This window comes from Daktulosphaira vitifoliae, unplaced genomic scaffold (genome assembly GCF_025091365.1).
Source record: "Daktulosphaira vitifoliae isolate Bord-2020 unplaced genomic scaffold, ASM2509136v1 Scaffold_2, whole genome shotgun sequence".
Taxonomy (NCBI): domain Eukaryota; kingdom Metazoa; phylum Arthropoda; class Insecta; order Hemiptera; family Phylloxeridae; genus Daktulosphaira; species Daktulosphaira vitifoliae.
The window spans coordinates 26,242,127-26,257,135 of NW_026099573.1; the positions used below are offsets into that span (position 1 = coordinate 26,242,127).

The 15,009-nt window shown below is 29.0% G+C and overlaps 2 protein-coding genes across 3 annotated transcripts; one reads left to right on the plus strand and one right to left on the minus strand.

Moving 5' to 3' along the window:
* LOC126900018 (uncharacterized) lies at window positions 1–5,997 on the minus strand. 2 transcript variants are annotated; one of them, XM_050675366.1, is made up of 6 exons: window positions 5,249–5,997; window positions 4,549–5,119; window positions 4,037–4,475; window positions 2,300–2,644; window positions 2,050–2,231; window positions 1–1,983 (listed from the first exon to the last, which is right to left on the minus strand). In XM_050675366.1, exons 2-6 carry the CDS (start codon window positions 5,062–5,064, stop codon window positions 394–396), a joined length of 3,072 nt encoding a protein of 1,023 aa, XP_050531323.1. In that variant the 5' UTR covers window positions 5,065–5,119; window positions 5,249–5,997; the 3' UTR covers window positions 1–393. The 2 variants fall into 2 exon arrangements, with proteins under 2 accessions (XP_050531323.1, XP_050531322.1); XM_050675365.1 differs by having other exon boundaries at window positions 4,549–5,997.
* Window positions 5,998–6,729: 732 nt separating this feature from the next.
* On the plus strand, window positions 6,730–13,233 carry LOC126900019 (collagen alpha-1(III) chain). Its single transcript, XM_050675367.1, has 9 exons — window positions 6,730–7,480; window positions 7,588–8,413; window positions 10,595–11,003; window positions 11,135–11,237; window positions 11,311–11,858; window positions 11,929–12,052; window positions 12,302–12,483; window positions 12,541–12,614; window positions 12,702–13,233. The coding sequence occupies exons 1-9, from the start codon at window positions 7,444–7,446 to the stop codon at window positions 13,174–13,176; spliced, it is 2,778 nt and encodes a 925-aa protein (XP_050531324.1). The 5' UTR covers window positions 6,730–7,443; the 3' UTR covers window positions 13,177–13,233.
* Window positions 13,234–15,009: the final 1,776 nt, after the last annotated feature.

Consider the following 15,009-nt stretch of genomic DNA (forward strand, 5'->3'; position numbering starts at 1 on the left):
AATGTTTGATCAAAATTTTATTTTTCAATAAGTGCTATTCTATATGAAAAAAAAAAATAATAATATTATTCCACTTACAAATCATTTTATTACACTAACTTAACAATAATAGTTATTATAAAATATTTTATGATATTAGCAACATAAAACGTCTCGTTATTGTTAATTATACAGATTGATGCTTTTTACAACTTATAATTAATTAGTTAAATTATTCACAAGTTATAGTAAATTAAAATCTATAAATACAAAATAAATATATATTTTTAAACTAATAGAAAATATTGAGTTAATATAAATGGGAAATTTTACAGCAAAAGCACTCATTTTTTATTTATGGATAAAAAATATATTAAAACATCAAAACTAAAAATAATAGATCAACAATTTTCACTAGTCTTTATTTCCTCCTTTATTACTGTTATTTTTATTTTGTTGAACTTGAGCTTGCTGCTGTGCTTGTTGAGCCGCAGCTGCTAGTAAAAATAACTGCTGTTGCTGTGGATTATTGAATGCTGCAGCTAAAGCTTCATATGATTGCCTTTGCAATAACTGTCCATATAAATTACTTAAATACTCTTGTTGTAATAATGCTGCTGAAGTGTTTGCCGTAGCAGAGGTAGTTTTTCTTTGATTCTGTAACTTTTGTTTTTGCCTATTATTATTACTACTACTACTAACATTACTATTATTGCTGCGTTGTTGTAACTGTTGACGCACTGTTAAAGATGGTTTCACAGATGATGATGGGTTATTATAAGTATGTGATTTTGATAAAGGTCTTTGTTGTTGTTGAGCAGCTGTTATAGGAACAATAGTAATTTCAAGATTTGATCCTACATTATGGTGATGAGAAGCTTGATTAGTTACAGAACGATTTTGCTTATTTAATGCTAAATCTATAGCTCCAGATGAAGCAAACAAAGAATTTTGATGTGAATTATTATTTTTTTTATGGTTACTAGTTAAATCTAAAACTTGTTGATTACTTTGATTTGGTCGATGATATGAATTTGAACCTTTATTTATATTTGGCGAAGGAGAATTTAATACAGCTACTGTTATGTTATCATTATTTAATAACCAATTAGTGGCAGCATTACATTCACTCATACTGCCATTTGAAAGACGATTATGTCCTCGATGTCTATGACTGATACTTGAAATAGAGCCACTATCATTTTCATGGATTTGTTCTTTAAGTGAATCAATTGCTTGGTTAATTTTTCTATGAAGAGGTATGGTTTTGTTATCATTATTTGTATTTACAGATGAACTAATTGAAGTTTCTATAGACAATGTAGCACATTCAGTAGTAAGATTTTTCTTATTACATTTTGCAGAAATATTACTTGAGGCTAAAGGTGTGGACATACCAGTTTTAGATTCAGTACTACTATTACTATTTTTATTTAATATACAAACTACATCAGGTGTAACAGTTATTATATTAACTTCATCATCTTCATTATCTTCACCATCAAATGTACAATTACTACTACTATTGCTGTATCTTCTTTTTATATGAGTAGAACGACTATTATCTGGATGATTTGAAGAATGAACAACAATAGGTGTGACCTCTAAACCTCCTTGTCTCAATGCATCAACCAAGTTTAATTGTTCTCTTGATACTGAGGACATGTGATTATTTGTAGAGGAAGGTCCTAATTTCTGTTGAGGAATATGCTGCTGTAAAAACCTCTGTTGATACTGTTGCTGAATTAGTTGATTTCGAATTTGATATTGATGTTGATATTGCTGTTGAATTATCTGTTGCGGATGCTGTAATTTTCGTCTTTTACTGCTACCATAGGATTGCGTAATTGGTACAGCAGCAACTCCGTTTAATTTTTGCTCAATATATTGTAAATTTTTAGCAAAGTTACTCGTTATAGTAATTCCTGGATTAGACTTCTTATTTTGTGTGTTGGTAATTGCAGAACCATTAGCTACATTTACACTAGCTGGAAATCTTCCTTTCTGCAAACAACATTATTTTCATAAATATTAGACAATTATATGATAGTTTTTATTTTATTAAATTACCTTATTAATATCTAATCGAATGCTAATTTCTGAATCAGTTGATGACTCATAACATTCTCTTTGTGAATCAGATTCATCAGACTCGTCTGAGGATTCTTGAGCGGCAGCAGCTGCTGCTGCTGAAGATGCTGCCATGGCTTTGACACGGTTCCAGCGAAATGATGGTCCTTTAAGTTTAGGAGCTACAAATGTCAAATTTTTTAAGTAAATATATTAAAAATTAAGAAGGTATCTTTCATGATTAAATTACCTAGATGGTTACAAAGCATTTCATGAGTTTCTAATTCTGGATAATCAAAAGTATCTCGACAAAAAAGAACTCTTTTTATATTTTTGTTCATATTGCTTTGATGAGTTTTATTTGATATCTCATCAGTATAAAAGTCACCTCCTCCAAGAACATTTACTACTAATCGATTTTTTAATAATATCAGAGACTTTTCATTATGCTCATCTATATTTTTAGTATCATTTTCATTTGGCTCTTTAGGTTTAAGAATTTCTTCAAAACGTTTAAGTAAGGCACGATAACGACAATATCTTGAATAACTCATGACAACGATATCTTCAGTTGTTGAAGACAAACATAATAAATCTGTTAATAAAATAAAAAAATAAAACTTATTTTTATAAAAATAACTGTCATATTAGGGAGAAAATAATTGGAAAAGTTACCCCAAATGGTTGGTTGTAAAACCTCATTAATTTTGAAATTATGAGGTAATTGAGTTTTAATTGTAATGATCTAAATTAAAGGTCAGGAATTAATTTTTAAGGAGGGCTGCTGAAGAATAATAAAAAATAATCAAATTTCAACAAAGAAAATTAGTTTATAAATTTTCATATTAAGTGTTTAAAATTTAATTTTAGAAGAGAAAAATGCCAACCATATAAAATAAGATATTTTATATGGTATTAAAGTGTATTTTAACTTTTATTGCTATATGTACATTAAAATAAAATTAAAAAAAATTGATTAACATATAAAATCATATTTAAGAATGAACTATTTTTCTTTGAAACTTTAAAATGATTAAAAAGCAATGCCCTGAAATGTTACATTTAAACAAATAATTATAAATTAAAAAGTTTAATTACAAATGTCAAATATTATACAATTCTCACAATACTACATTTAAATATTTGCTAACTAATTCATCATTATCAGAATTTTGAAGTTGCAAAATATTTAATGCAAAAATCCAGTGACTATAATTTTCATACTTTCTTAATTAAGAATTTTTTAATTATAAACATTTAATTCAAGTGTATAATAAATAAAATAAAATTGATATATCATATTATTTTACCTATCAAATCATGTTTAATTAGTCAATATTATTAACTCATTTTTTAAATTAATTTCTTATAAATTAAATATTTCATAGGGTAAAGATAGTAATATATTGACACTATCTCATTCAAAGGTGTATAATATGTTAAAATTAGAAATGTGCCGAATACCCTGCTTTTGACTAATTGTTGGGTACACATCCTTCTTTATATAATAATTTATTGTTATAAATGAAATATTTTAATTTTTTAATTTTATTAATTCTGAAAATTTGGCTAACTGGATTTTACTTAATACTTAGTTGGTACATGTATTTAATACTCAAAATATCCTTAGTTAAAAAAAAAAAATGTGTTTATAATATCAAAATTTTAGAAAAAAATTGATATATAAACTTTAAAAAGGCATTTATACGTTTTTTGAAATAACAAGATTTCAATGTTCTAGATTTTTATATGCCATTTTAGAATATTAAAAATTGTAAAAACTTAAAGCTAAAAATTGTATACTAATATTATTTGAAAAATTTGTATTGATGTAAAATTTTTAATATTATATATTTTGTAAAAACATATTTAAAAAAAAAATTGAATATAAAAATTCATTTTAAATAGATCCTGAGAAAAATGTAAATTTGGTATAAAACCTTTGAATAAGACAGCATCAATATGATAACATAAAATTATTACTTACTATTTGTGATCTCTATAGTACTGTTATTTGAATTTTTTCTCTTATTATCACAACTTTTTCCTGATTTATTTTTGTCGTTATCAGCTACATCAGCATAATCAATGGCACACGCTAACAGAGGAATTATCTGTAAATTGTCTTCTACTTTTTCTTTAGATTTTTGTCCATCAGTCTCTTCAATAGTTTCAGTCTTAATTATAGTACAAAATTTTTCTTCTGTGTTCAACTCTGTTTTATCGTCATTATTAAGTTTATTGTTTTCATTTTTTATAGCTAGATCATAGTTATTTTTTTGTTTTATTGAATCAGAAAAATTAGTAGGAATGTTAATTTTTGATACAATATTTTCATCTGCATCATTATTAGTTGCACCACGAATCCATGAAACCATGTCTTTTACTCTTAACACTACTCTGTCAGTTATTTCTAATACTTCATCCTAGATAATAAAAGAAAATAAATACTTATCGAAAGATTGGATTTAGTATAAATTTTTTAAAGTAAGTACTGACCTCACCATGAGTGCTACATCTACCAGTTGGTGTTTGATCAGGCATAATATAAAGTCTAAGACTGGCTAGTTGTTCTGCATTATATGTACCAGATGATTTACCATTTAAAGATTCAGAAATTGAACATCCTCTTTTATTTATTCCATCATTTGATGATGATGATGAATCATCACCATAATCATCTTTTTCTTTAGCAGCATCGTCTTGCCATAAAAGTTCTAACTCACCAATACAAACTGTATCAGAGTCATTCCATGGACGTACAGCATAAAATTTATTTAGTAATACATTGTTCCAAATTAACTCATCATCAGATTTTGAGTCTAAATCTTGATTTACATTTTCATTTTTAACAAGATTTGTATTTTTGGAAGTTTTATAACGCATTGCTTTATAAAATGTACATGAACCATGTTTAGCTAAAGGTTCCCCTAAAAATTCAATGTAAATACTATCTGATGGATCATCAGTGGAGTCTGTATTTCCTTCTAAATGCTCAACAGACATCATTGTCATTACTCAATACAGTTATCACAAATATTTATAATTTTTCATCTTACAAGATACATGGCTACAGTAAAATTCATCAACAAAACGACAATTTTAATTGAAACAATACAGTAAATTAAAAAATATTAATGTAATACAGTAGATACGATTTGTATGATTATTTCAAAAAGTTCATTTAAAATTATTTTACCTCCTCTTTATTTCTCTTCTTTTCTAGACGTTGTTGTACAATTTGTTTGTAAATAAGTTTGATTTTAAAATGTTTTAAGCGATATATTTCCAGTGATGAGTAAATTATTAATACGACTATGAAGGCGTTTGATTAAAATTATTGGTATTTTGATTTACATTGCTAAGTGATCCCATGGCGCACGCCCGAAATTTATTCAATTTTTCCAGAAATTAATTAGGAATTTTTAATAATAATAACATACATGACGAGGAAAAATGTTCCTTGTAATTTAAGAACAATAATAATATCAGAAATAGATAAATTAATTATAAAAATAAAAATATATATTATATCTTGGATGTTGATAATCGATCGACAGAAGCGGTGGCGGCAGTGGCGTTTGCCTAAACACGAATAGAAAATAATATTATTTTCTTAATAGCATCGTCGCCGTCCCCCAATCGTTATCTCTCTCTCCCTTGCACCCGCTTACCCTCTGCCCCTCGCGCTCTCTCCCCCGTAAACAAAATAATAAAACTATCTCCGCGCACCAACATTGTCGTCAATTATTAAAAACATCGTTGATTATGGGTAAATTATCATAAAAAAACTTCCCATTTTAAGAAAACGCATTAATTAAATTTCTTATTGCCTTCTGTATTATTGGAACAAAACATAATATTTTGGAAAGTTACTTCCATTCGAAATAGTTTTTACTAAATTTGTGTATTTACCGCTTGTGATGTAAAATTAGTGTATTGTATCATGTATGAGAATGCTCACGACCAATGAAAATTCTTTACTGTGCTCCCACCAATATCCGTCACAACAACTTGATTTTGAAAAATACTTCAAGTGTATGTTATATAAAAATAATCCTTAACCTTTTTGAATAATGTGTAAATGGATTTATATTGAAAATCAAATAGAAATAATTTTGTTTTCAAAGTACTTTCAAATGAGTTAGAATGTACGTGGTATATAATTAATATATTTCATTATAGATAGAAATATTTCCCATATTATATGTAAATAATTGAATAACTTAATATTTGTTTTTTAACTAATTTAAAAAACTACGTGGTTTTGGAATTATTAGCGTGAAAATTTTGGCATGGTAATAATTTAATATAAATTTATATGATATTTGAATAGTATTGAAGTAACAGTATCTTTGATATAATTTGATTTATTAATAAATGTTCAAATAAATGTAATAACTTCACATATCAAATGAATTTTTAATTATTTATAATAAATGCCGAGGGAGAGAGTGAGCTGTTTTACGACGCATCCTCGATGGTACCAACCTCTCGAGCTCGAGCCCTCAACCATTAAATCTCTTTTATCCTCTTGCTTCCACCCGCCACTCAGATAGCTAGTTCATCGCATTCGCATGTCGGCGGCGGAAGCGGTAGAATTGAATGCACACGGGACGCCCAGACAGTGTTGCCAACGGTCAGCAGTCTTTATCCTAATAACACATACACATTAACATTGACTACACACACACACTCACGAATACATTCGATAACGCTGCTTTACTAGCAGCAGTTAAAGCCCATAGTACCTCAGCGGTAGTGTACTTGCCGATTACGTGCGAAGAATCAACGGATTAGACGTTTACGGAACACAGTTGTAGCTGTGACGGTATTATTTTACAACTTATCACATTTATTAAAAAATAATTTTGTTTTGTGTCCATAGATTTTGTAATTTTTTTGTTATTCATTTCAATTTTTGTCGTCACGTAACTCAGCTTAATCTGTTTTGAGATAAAAACAATAACAACTAAGTGATTTTTGTTGATACCGGCCGTGGCGGTTATTACTCGTTGTGATAAATAAAACAATACTTTAGTGAATGTTAAATAAAATTTTATGTTATATCTATTAAACGTGCCCAAATATTGGATGTAGTGCGGATCTGGAGGTACAATCATGAAGAAGACTGATTGTTTTAGTGGCTTAAAGGCCACTCTTCTGACTGACCAATATGCTACTGATGACACCTGTCTACATCGTTTATACCTTCGGTGGCTACGATAGTATCTAGTTGCTTGCACCCATGTATACTGTATATATTAAACATATTTACATTAATCGATAGACAATGCTCGATTTAATCTTTCGAGTTCACCACATTTAAATTAATTCTATTAACTTTTATACGGTTATAAAGTCTTAATTCGTTCTTCCTAAAAAAAATTCATCATGCGACAAGGCCGGGGAGGACAGCGTAGTAAAAAATGTAATTTTAAATATGTTTTTATTTATTCTTAAAACCTGTTAATGATATCAGGTGTAAATTATCTTAGATTTTTTTGTAATCATTTAAATTAATCAAACTATTTTTAGGTTGTAGTAGGCGTGTTGCTTCTTCAATAGCTTTACCAGCTACGTTAGTAGGTGGTGGAGGACCAGGAAATGATGATCCTTCCTCAGCTGCAGCTGCAGCCGCTCAAGCAGCAGCCGCAGCAGCACAGGCTGCTGCAGTATCATGGAAAGGACAAAATGATGGTTCAGGTTTTCCAGGGGGAGTTGGTCCTGGAGGTCCTATGGGTTATGGACCTGGGCCTGGCTTAGGTGGCCCAGGACCAGGTGGTCCATATCAACATCCATCAGGTCATCAATCACCATTTCAACAACAACAAGGCTCACCAGCGGGTTCAACTGGGGGAGGTGGGCCTTATTCTGGCAATACTACACCACAACACCCACATCAAGGTGGTTATAATGCTAGTCCAGCACCTTCAGGAGGATCTTCAACACCTGGATTTGGAGTTGGAGGACCTGGAACTCCTAATAATGGAAATACAGGAAGTGGTCCTCAATTTAATAGCAATAATGGTGGTCCAACATCTGCAGGAGTTCCTTTTGGTTCTCCTTCATCTGTAGGTTCAGGCCCAGGAAGTAGCCAACAATTTGGAAATAGTGGACCTGGTAGTCGACCAGGATCTGGTCCACCACCAGGTTCCTTTAACAGTAACAATCCTCATTTTGGTGGAGGTAATCAAGGGTATGGAGGTCAAGTAATGCCTCCTTCAGCTGGATCTCCATTTAGTGGAGGACCGCCACCTCATCACATGGGTGGTCCTGGTGGTCCCATGCCTAACCATACTGGTGGAATGATGGGTAGTGGTCCAGGTGGACTAGATGGTCGAGGTCTTGTAGACCATCCTTCGTAAGTAGATTATTCTTAATGTAAATAAATTTTTAATTATTTTTGGTCTATTTTGTAAAAACAATTATAAATGTATATATTCTACACTTTGGTACATTTATATAATGACAAACTTAATTTATAACTTGATTGTAAATATGTCTAAAAATTTAATGTAGACACTAATTAATGCTCATACATGGCATAGCCAGAATTCCATTATAGAGGGACATAGTAAAAAAACGTATAGAATTCAATATTTTGGACATTTTTTTTTTTTGCTTATGACTATTTTAGAAATTAATATTGTTGTTAATAGGGTCATGGCTTTCTTACTCACCTGGCTATGTCACTGTTCCTATAAAAATAGTTCTTAGTAAATTAAAAACTAAGAATTTATATTAAATTAAAATACATTTTTTTTATTTGTTTCATTAAAAATATAATTTCTTGATGTCAAAGGAAATTTAACCATTTTGATATAATTTAACATTAAATAAAAAAAAAAATTCTTTTTCTTTTAAAGTGTTGCTGTCTAATATAAAACAATATTTAGTATTTAATAATCTTTTAATTTTTGATTTTGTGCTTTAAGTACTTTACTACTTATTTATTTAGGTGTTTTTTTTTTTATTGTTATTAAACTAAAATATTTTTAAAGTTCTTATCTAACAAAGTATTATAATTTTTTGAGTTGTAGTTTTAGTGCATCTTTTGAAATTCAAAAAACAATTGTGATTAATACATAATTTTTCTTCTTTTTTTTTTTTTTCAAGTAATTAGTAAGTATTGTAATAGCCTATTTCATTTTGCATAACCATGTGCATACCGGTTGCGGTTATTTGTTGGTGGGTTAGTGGAAGGGATTGAAGGATGGGTGAGAAGCGGGCGATGGACGATCGATTTATTTTATATTTTACATTTTTTTCCCTTTATCATAACACCTTGGTAATGCTTAAACGTATTTTAAGTTGGCAACACCGTGCGGTAGCGGCGATTACATAATATTAATATAAAGTTGGGTGCTGTAGCATTTAGCGTTCGCACTGACGCACGCACCGACGTATCCATGGACACCGCCCTATTCCCTCTCCTCCTTTTTTCAACACGTTATATACTTGGTCGAAACTTCTCCCCTCTTATTCTGGTATACCGACATATATCGTCGTTTTATATATTTCGTTTGCGAGGCTATGATAATTATCAATATTATGTTTTTCTTATTTGCGTTAAAACGTAGAAACTTAATAATATTCAAAATGAAAGAATATGGCAGGTTCTAATATCGAATGACCTAATACAATGTTCTTCGATATAAAGTTTAAGTCAGCTAGAATTATAAATAAAGAATAAAATAACTGCATATTAATGGCTATTTTTAATATTTTAAAATAGGTATATTTTGCCCGTTCCATTTCTGCTTATCATATCTTCTAGATATTTACGTAAAAATTAAATACAATTTTGTTTATAAAATAACTTCATGTGAGACCTAAAGTAACCAATTTTTTTTAAATATTTCATTTGTATTACAAAAGGAAATTGCGAGTATTAAATTTATTTTTACAAGTATGATGACTTGATAGTTTTCCTATCAATTTCATACATTTTTTTGGTATTCTAACTTTTTATCAAGTATTTTAAAATAATGTAACGTATTAATTACTTGATTGGTTAGGTTTGTAATTAAAAACTTGCTAATCAATTGTAATTATTTTTGCATTAATGCTGAAGACCTTATCCTATTACTGATATGAAGTTCCATTACAGTTTATCTCGTGAAAATGACATAATAATTATAATATTAATTTATGTATTTCGATTCACATATTTATTTTTGTTGCGCATTCCGTAATAAAATAGACACTATAAATATGTGTTAATAGTATATTTTGTGGAAGTTAAAAAAAAAATTTCATTTTATTATTAAACCATAGTTATTGAAATTCATTTAATTTAAATAACTTATCCACTCATTCATTCTTTAAAATTATCCAAAATAGCTAACTTTAATTACTGTAGAGTGATCATTATATATATTTGTAATATTCTCACTTTATATTCTATCTATAGGAGTATTTGGACTATTTACATTCTTAGCTTTTTGTTTTAATTATTGTTAATATTTTAGTAATTAAAATTATTTATTGTATTGTAAAACCTTTTTTTACATTTTAAATGCTATTATTTTTATTTTTATAGATGTTTCCCAATGGGAAGTGGTGGTGGTGGTGGTGGTGGACGAAGAGGTGGTGGACATAACAGTCCTTATTACCAAGGTGGTCCTGGAGGACCTCATGGAGGTGGTCATCCACACCAACAACCACAACATGGTGGTGGTCCACCCCCTCATCATGGCCAACCTCATCCGGGTGGTCCACCACATCCAGGTGGAGGGCAACACCAAGGACTTCCTGGTCATCATGGTCCTCCTGGAGGTACATTACACCATGGTCCACCATCCCATCATGGACCACCAGGTGGCCCACATCATGGTCCTTTGCCACCTCATCATCATCCTCACCCTTCTCATCCTCACCCTCACCCACAGCACTTACAACCAGATTATCGAATATTTGAATTGAATAAACGACTGCAAAATCGAAATGATGTATGTTTAAAAAATTTTATTCCATAAATTTTATAACAAATTTTATTTAATAAAAAAAAAGGAATAGTTAAAGTTATGTTTTTATTTATGAAAACAATACTTTTATTGTATGATTTGCTTCATATATTTAGGAAAGTGATAACATATGGTGGGAACAATTTGCTACTGAATTTTTTGAGGATGATGCTACACTTACTCTTACATTCTGTTTAGAAGATGGACCCAAGCGTTATTGTAAGGATAAAATTATTAACATTAATCTATGATTATAGCCAATTATACATTTACTTTGTTATTTTTAATCTAGCAATTGGACGGACACTAATACCAAGGTATTTTAGAAGCATTTTTGAAGGAGGTGTAACAGATCTCTATTATCATTTGCGTTCTACAAAAGAATCATTTCATACTACTAGTTTAACTTTAGATTGTGACCAATGCACTATAATCACAACACATTTGCCAAATCCCAATCAATCTCAACAAAACAATGGTGCACCAATAAAAGGATCAGTGACACCTTCACCAGGTATTGGTCCAGGTGCACCAACTTCTGGTCCTAATAATGGAGGAATTTATACTCGTGTATGCACTGAAGGGAGGTTAACTTTAGAATTCACTTATGATGATTTGATGCGTATTCGCACATGGCATATGGCTGTACGGCAACATAGAGAACTTGTTCCTAGAGCTGCAGTAGCTATGCTATTAATGCAGCAACAACAACAACAAAGTCAACAAAATCAACAAAACCCTAATCCTGATCACATGATGTTTGAGCAGCAACAGCATCAAATAATAACTAAAAATATTACTCGCCAAGGAATTACAAATTCAACACTTAACTATCTTAGGGTACAGAAAAAAAAAAAAAAAAAATTTCTACGAGTATCAATATATATTTAACAATAAATTATTTTTCCAGCTTTGTGTAATTTTGGAGCCTATGCAAGAATTAATGTCAAGACATAAGGCTTATGCTTTGAGTCCTAGAGACTGTTTAAAAACCACACTGTTTCAAAAATGGCAGCGCATGGTTGCTCCACCAGGTAAAAATGATGTATATTTATGTAACACACATACAATTTAAGGTTTATTATTTCTAACTCTGTAGTATAAAAATACTATATATACTTAAATTTATATATTTAAATATCGTATTTTAAAATTTTAAATTTTTTTAATAAATTTTAAAAATTTAAGTACTTAGCCATTTTTATTCAACAAAAGATTAAATGAGAATTTTTTTTATTAATTGTATTATATTTTTATAATATTTTATTATTTCCTTTTTACAGAATCTCAAAGACCCGCAAATAAAAGACGTAAACGTAAAGGATCTAATTCTGGAGGAGGTGCTGGAGCGGGAGGAGCAGGCAGTGGACCTCCATCAGGTCCAACTTCAAATAGTGGTGGTGGTGGAGGAGGTGGTGGGGGTAAAAAAAGATCACCCGGTCCAAATTTTAATCTTGCTTCACAGGTAAATAGACAAGCATCAATTTTTAAAAAAGACATAGTATTTACTATTTTTTTTCAGGATGTAATGGTTGTAGGAGAACCATCATTAATGGGAGGTGAATTTGGTGATGAAGATGAACGTCTTATTACAAGGTAAAATAATTTGATTCAATATGTTCAATATAAATATTAAATATTTTTCAATAAAATAACTTTAATTGTTGTTGTTGTTTAATATAGACTGGAAAATACACAATATGATGCTGCAGCAGCCTTAGGTAGTGGACCAGGTGGAGCTATTGGTCCAGGGCCAGGTGGTGTTGGAGGTCCTGGATCTGTAGGAGGACCAGTAGGCATGGTGGGAGATTTAGGTGGACATATGGTTGGTGGACCAGGAGGTCCTGGTGGCCCACATCATGATTCTGGAATAATCAACCCTTTCGGAGGTGGAGACCCGGGGCAACCTCCGTCCAACGGTCCCCCGGGAAGCGGCGGAAACGGTCCAAACAATAACCAACAGCAAAACTCTTGGGGAGCTGGAGGACAGCAACAAAATCAAAATAATGGACCAGGAAGTGTAGGACCTCCTTCCAATAATCCAAATTCTGGAAATCAAAACTCATCTGGTCCTAATAGTAATAACCCCAATAATGGAAATGGCAATCAAGATTCTCTGTCATCTGATAAAAAATCACCAAGTAGCCTATTAAATTAAATTAGATAATTTAAAACTGTGGTTATAGATTTTTTAATTAAAAAACTGAATGTTAGGGATATGTTCTTGACACATCACATTATAAATAATTCATTGTAAATGTTTTTATTATTTATATTTAATGATTAGAAAATATTTTGAACGCGCATTAGGGATAGATAATTATGATTATTATTATTACTGATTAAGTTGTACATGGAAATAATTTGATAGCTTCTTGTAGCTTTATTATACATATTGAAATATTTGACTACTAAGATAAGTAAAATAAGTTTTCTTGTAATCATTATTTTAATGATAATGATCAACGTTTTTTTTTTTTTTAACAAGAGCTCTTTATAAGATTTGTGTCTCTTGTATTCATATTGATATGTTATTCCGTGTTGTAAATATATAAGTTTATATAATAAGCAATTATTATATGTTTTCTGTACATAAATATTGTATCAAATAAATACAATTTTGACAAACTTTTTTATGTTAATTTGTTGTTTTTATTTTTGTAAAATATTGAAATATAGGCAATAAAGTATAAATTTTATACAAAAAATTGTTTTAGTTGGAAACTTTTGAGTGAATAGTTGATTATATTAGGTTGATACTAGCCAGGAATATTATTTTGTGGCACATTATTATGATCTTAAAAAAAAGTTACTCTGCAAAAAATTACAATTAACAGCTTTTCAACATTCAACAACAATATTGGTATTTTTAAGTGTGAAATGTCTATAAACACATAGATAAATTCATGTGCATTCAGTTATTACAAAAAAATAAAATTTGTTTAAAATAAGGGTATTTTCAAGCCTTCTGTAAAACTTGAGCCTTTTATCTTTGAGTATTACGCACATTTTTTTTATACTAATTTAAGAATTTAAAACAATAATTGACTTAAAAATATCTATGAACTAATTTAAGCTTTAAAGTAAGTGAGTTCATTAATTAAAAATATTAAAATAAATTATTAATATGAAAATAAACATGGTTCAAAATAGTTGTGATTAACAACATCTGTTCATGTAAGAATAATAAAAAAATGTTATGTATGATGTATTCAACAAAATATTATTAAAGGTACCTAAAAGTACCACATATTCACTCTTAGTTCATTTATTCTGATAATTGAAACAAAATTATTATATTTAACATAATTTGACCAACAATATAATATAAATAATAGTAATTAGAAAAGTTACACCTATGCTGTCTCTTAAATGTTCAAAATGATTTGAAATTTAGTAAAAATTTAAATAAAATATCAATCATTCATTATAAAATTTGCTTGCAAAATAAGTTTTGACTAATTAAAATTCAAAAAGTAATCTAAATAGGATGATATCTATAATCCTAATAACATTTTTAGAAAAATAATGAGGTAAAAACATTTGTGGAATGTTTAATGATAAATGTTAGTTTTATACAAAAAAATGTTTTTTTAATGTTAATGAATAGAACATAATTTTATTTTATTTTTGTAAAATATTTTAATGTTGTAATTTGATTATCTATACAGTGAAAAAACTGTAATATCTTTTGATATTGAAACAGTATAATTGGTACATTTTAATCAACAAAACATTTTCAGAATTCATTTTCTTAAATAGAAAAAGTACATTTAATAAAATCTGAAATAAATTGTAAATTACTATCCTAAAATGATTTCATTCATAACCACCACATTATATGAAATATACATGTAAAGATATATCTATTTTTTTCCTTACATGAGTATTTCTAGACTTATATTTTTAATAAAAAATATATTAAAAATAACAGAGATACCATCAATTAAAATAATTCAATGAAATTTATATATATATAATAATTATATTT

Bases quoted from the DNA above. Each gene is read 5' to 3' on its own strand.
- LOC126900018 (XM_050675366.1), bottom strand. From the start codon at position 5,064: ATGACAATGATGTCTGTTGAGCATTTAGAAGGAAATACAGACTCCACT. The intron at 4,476-4,548 runs GTCAGTACTTAC...TTTATTATCTAG, and splicing joins GATGTAGCACTCATGGTGAG to GATGAAGTATTAGAAATAAC. The intron at 1,984-2,049 runs GTAATTTAATAA...TGTTGTTTGCAG, and splicing joins TTCGATTAGATATTAATAAG to AAAGGAAGATTTCCAGCTAG.
- LOC126900019 (XM_050675367.1), top strand. From the start codon at position 7,444: ATGCGACAAGGCCGGGGAGGACAGCGTAGTAAAAAAT. The intron at 11,238-11,310 runs GTAAGGATAAAA...TTTTTAATCTAG, and splicing joins AGATGGACCCAAGCGTTATT to CAATTGGACGGACACTAATA. The intron at 12,053-12,301 runs GTAAAAATGATG...TCCTTTTTACAG, and splicing joins GCGCATGGTTGCTCCACCAG to AATCTCAAAGACCCGCAAAT.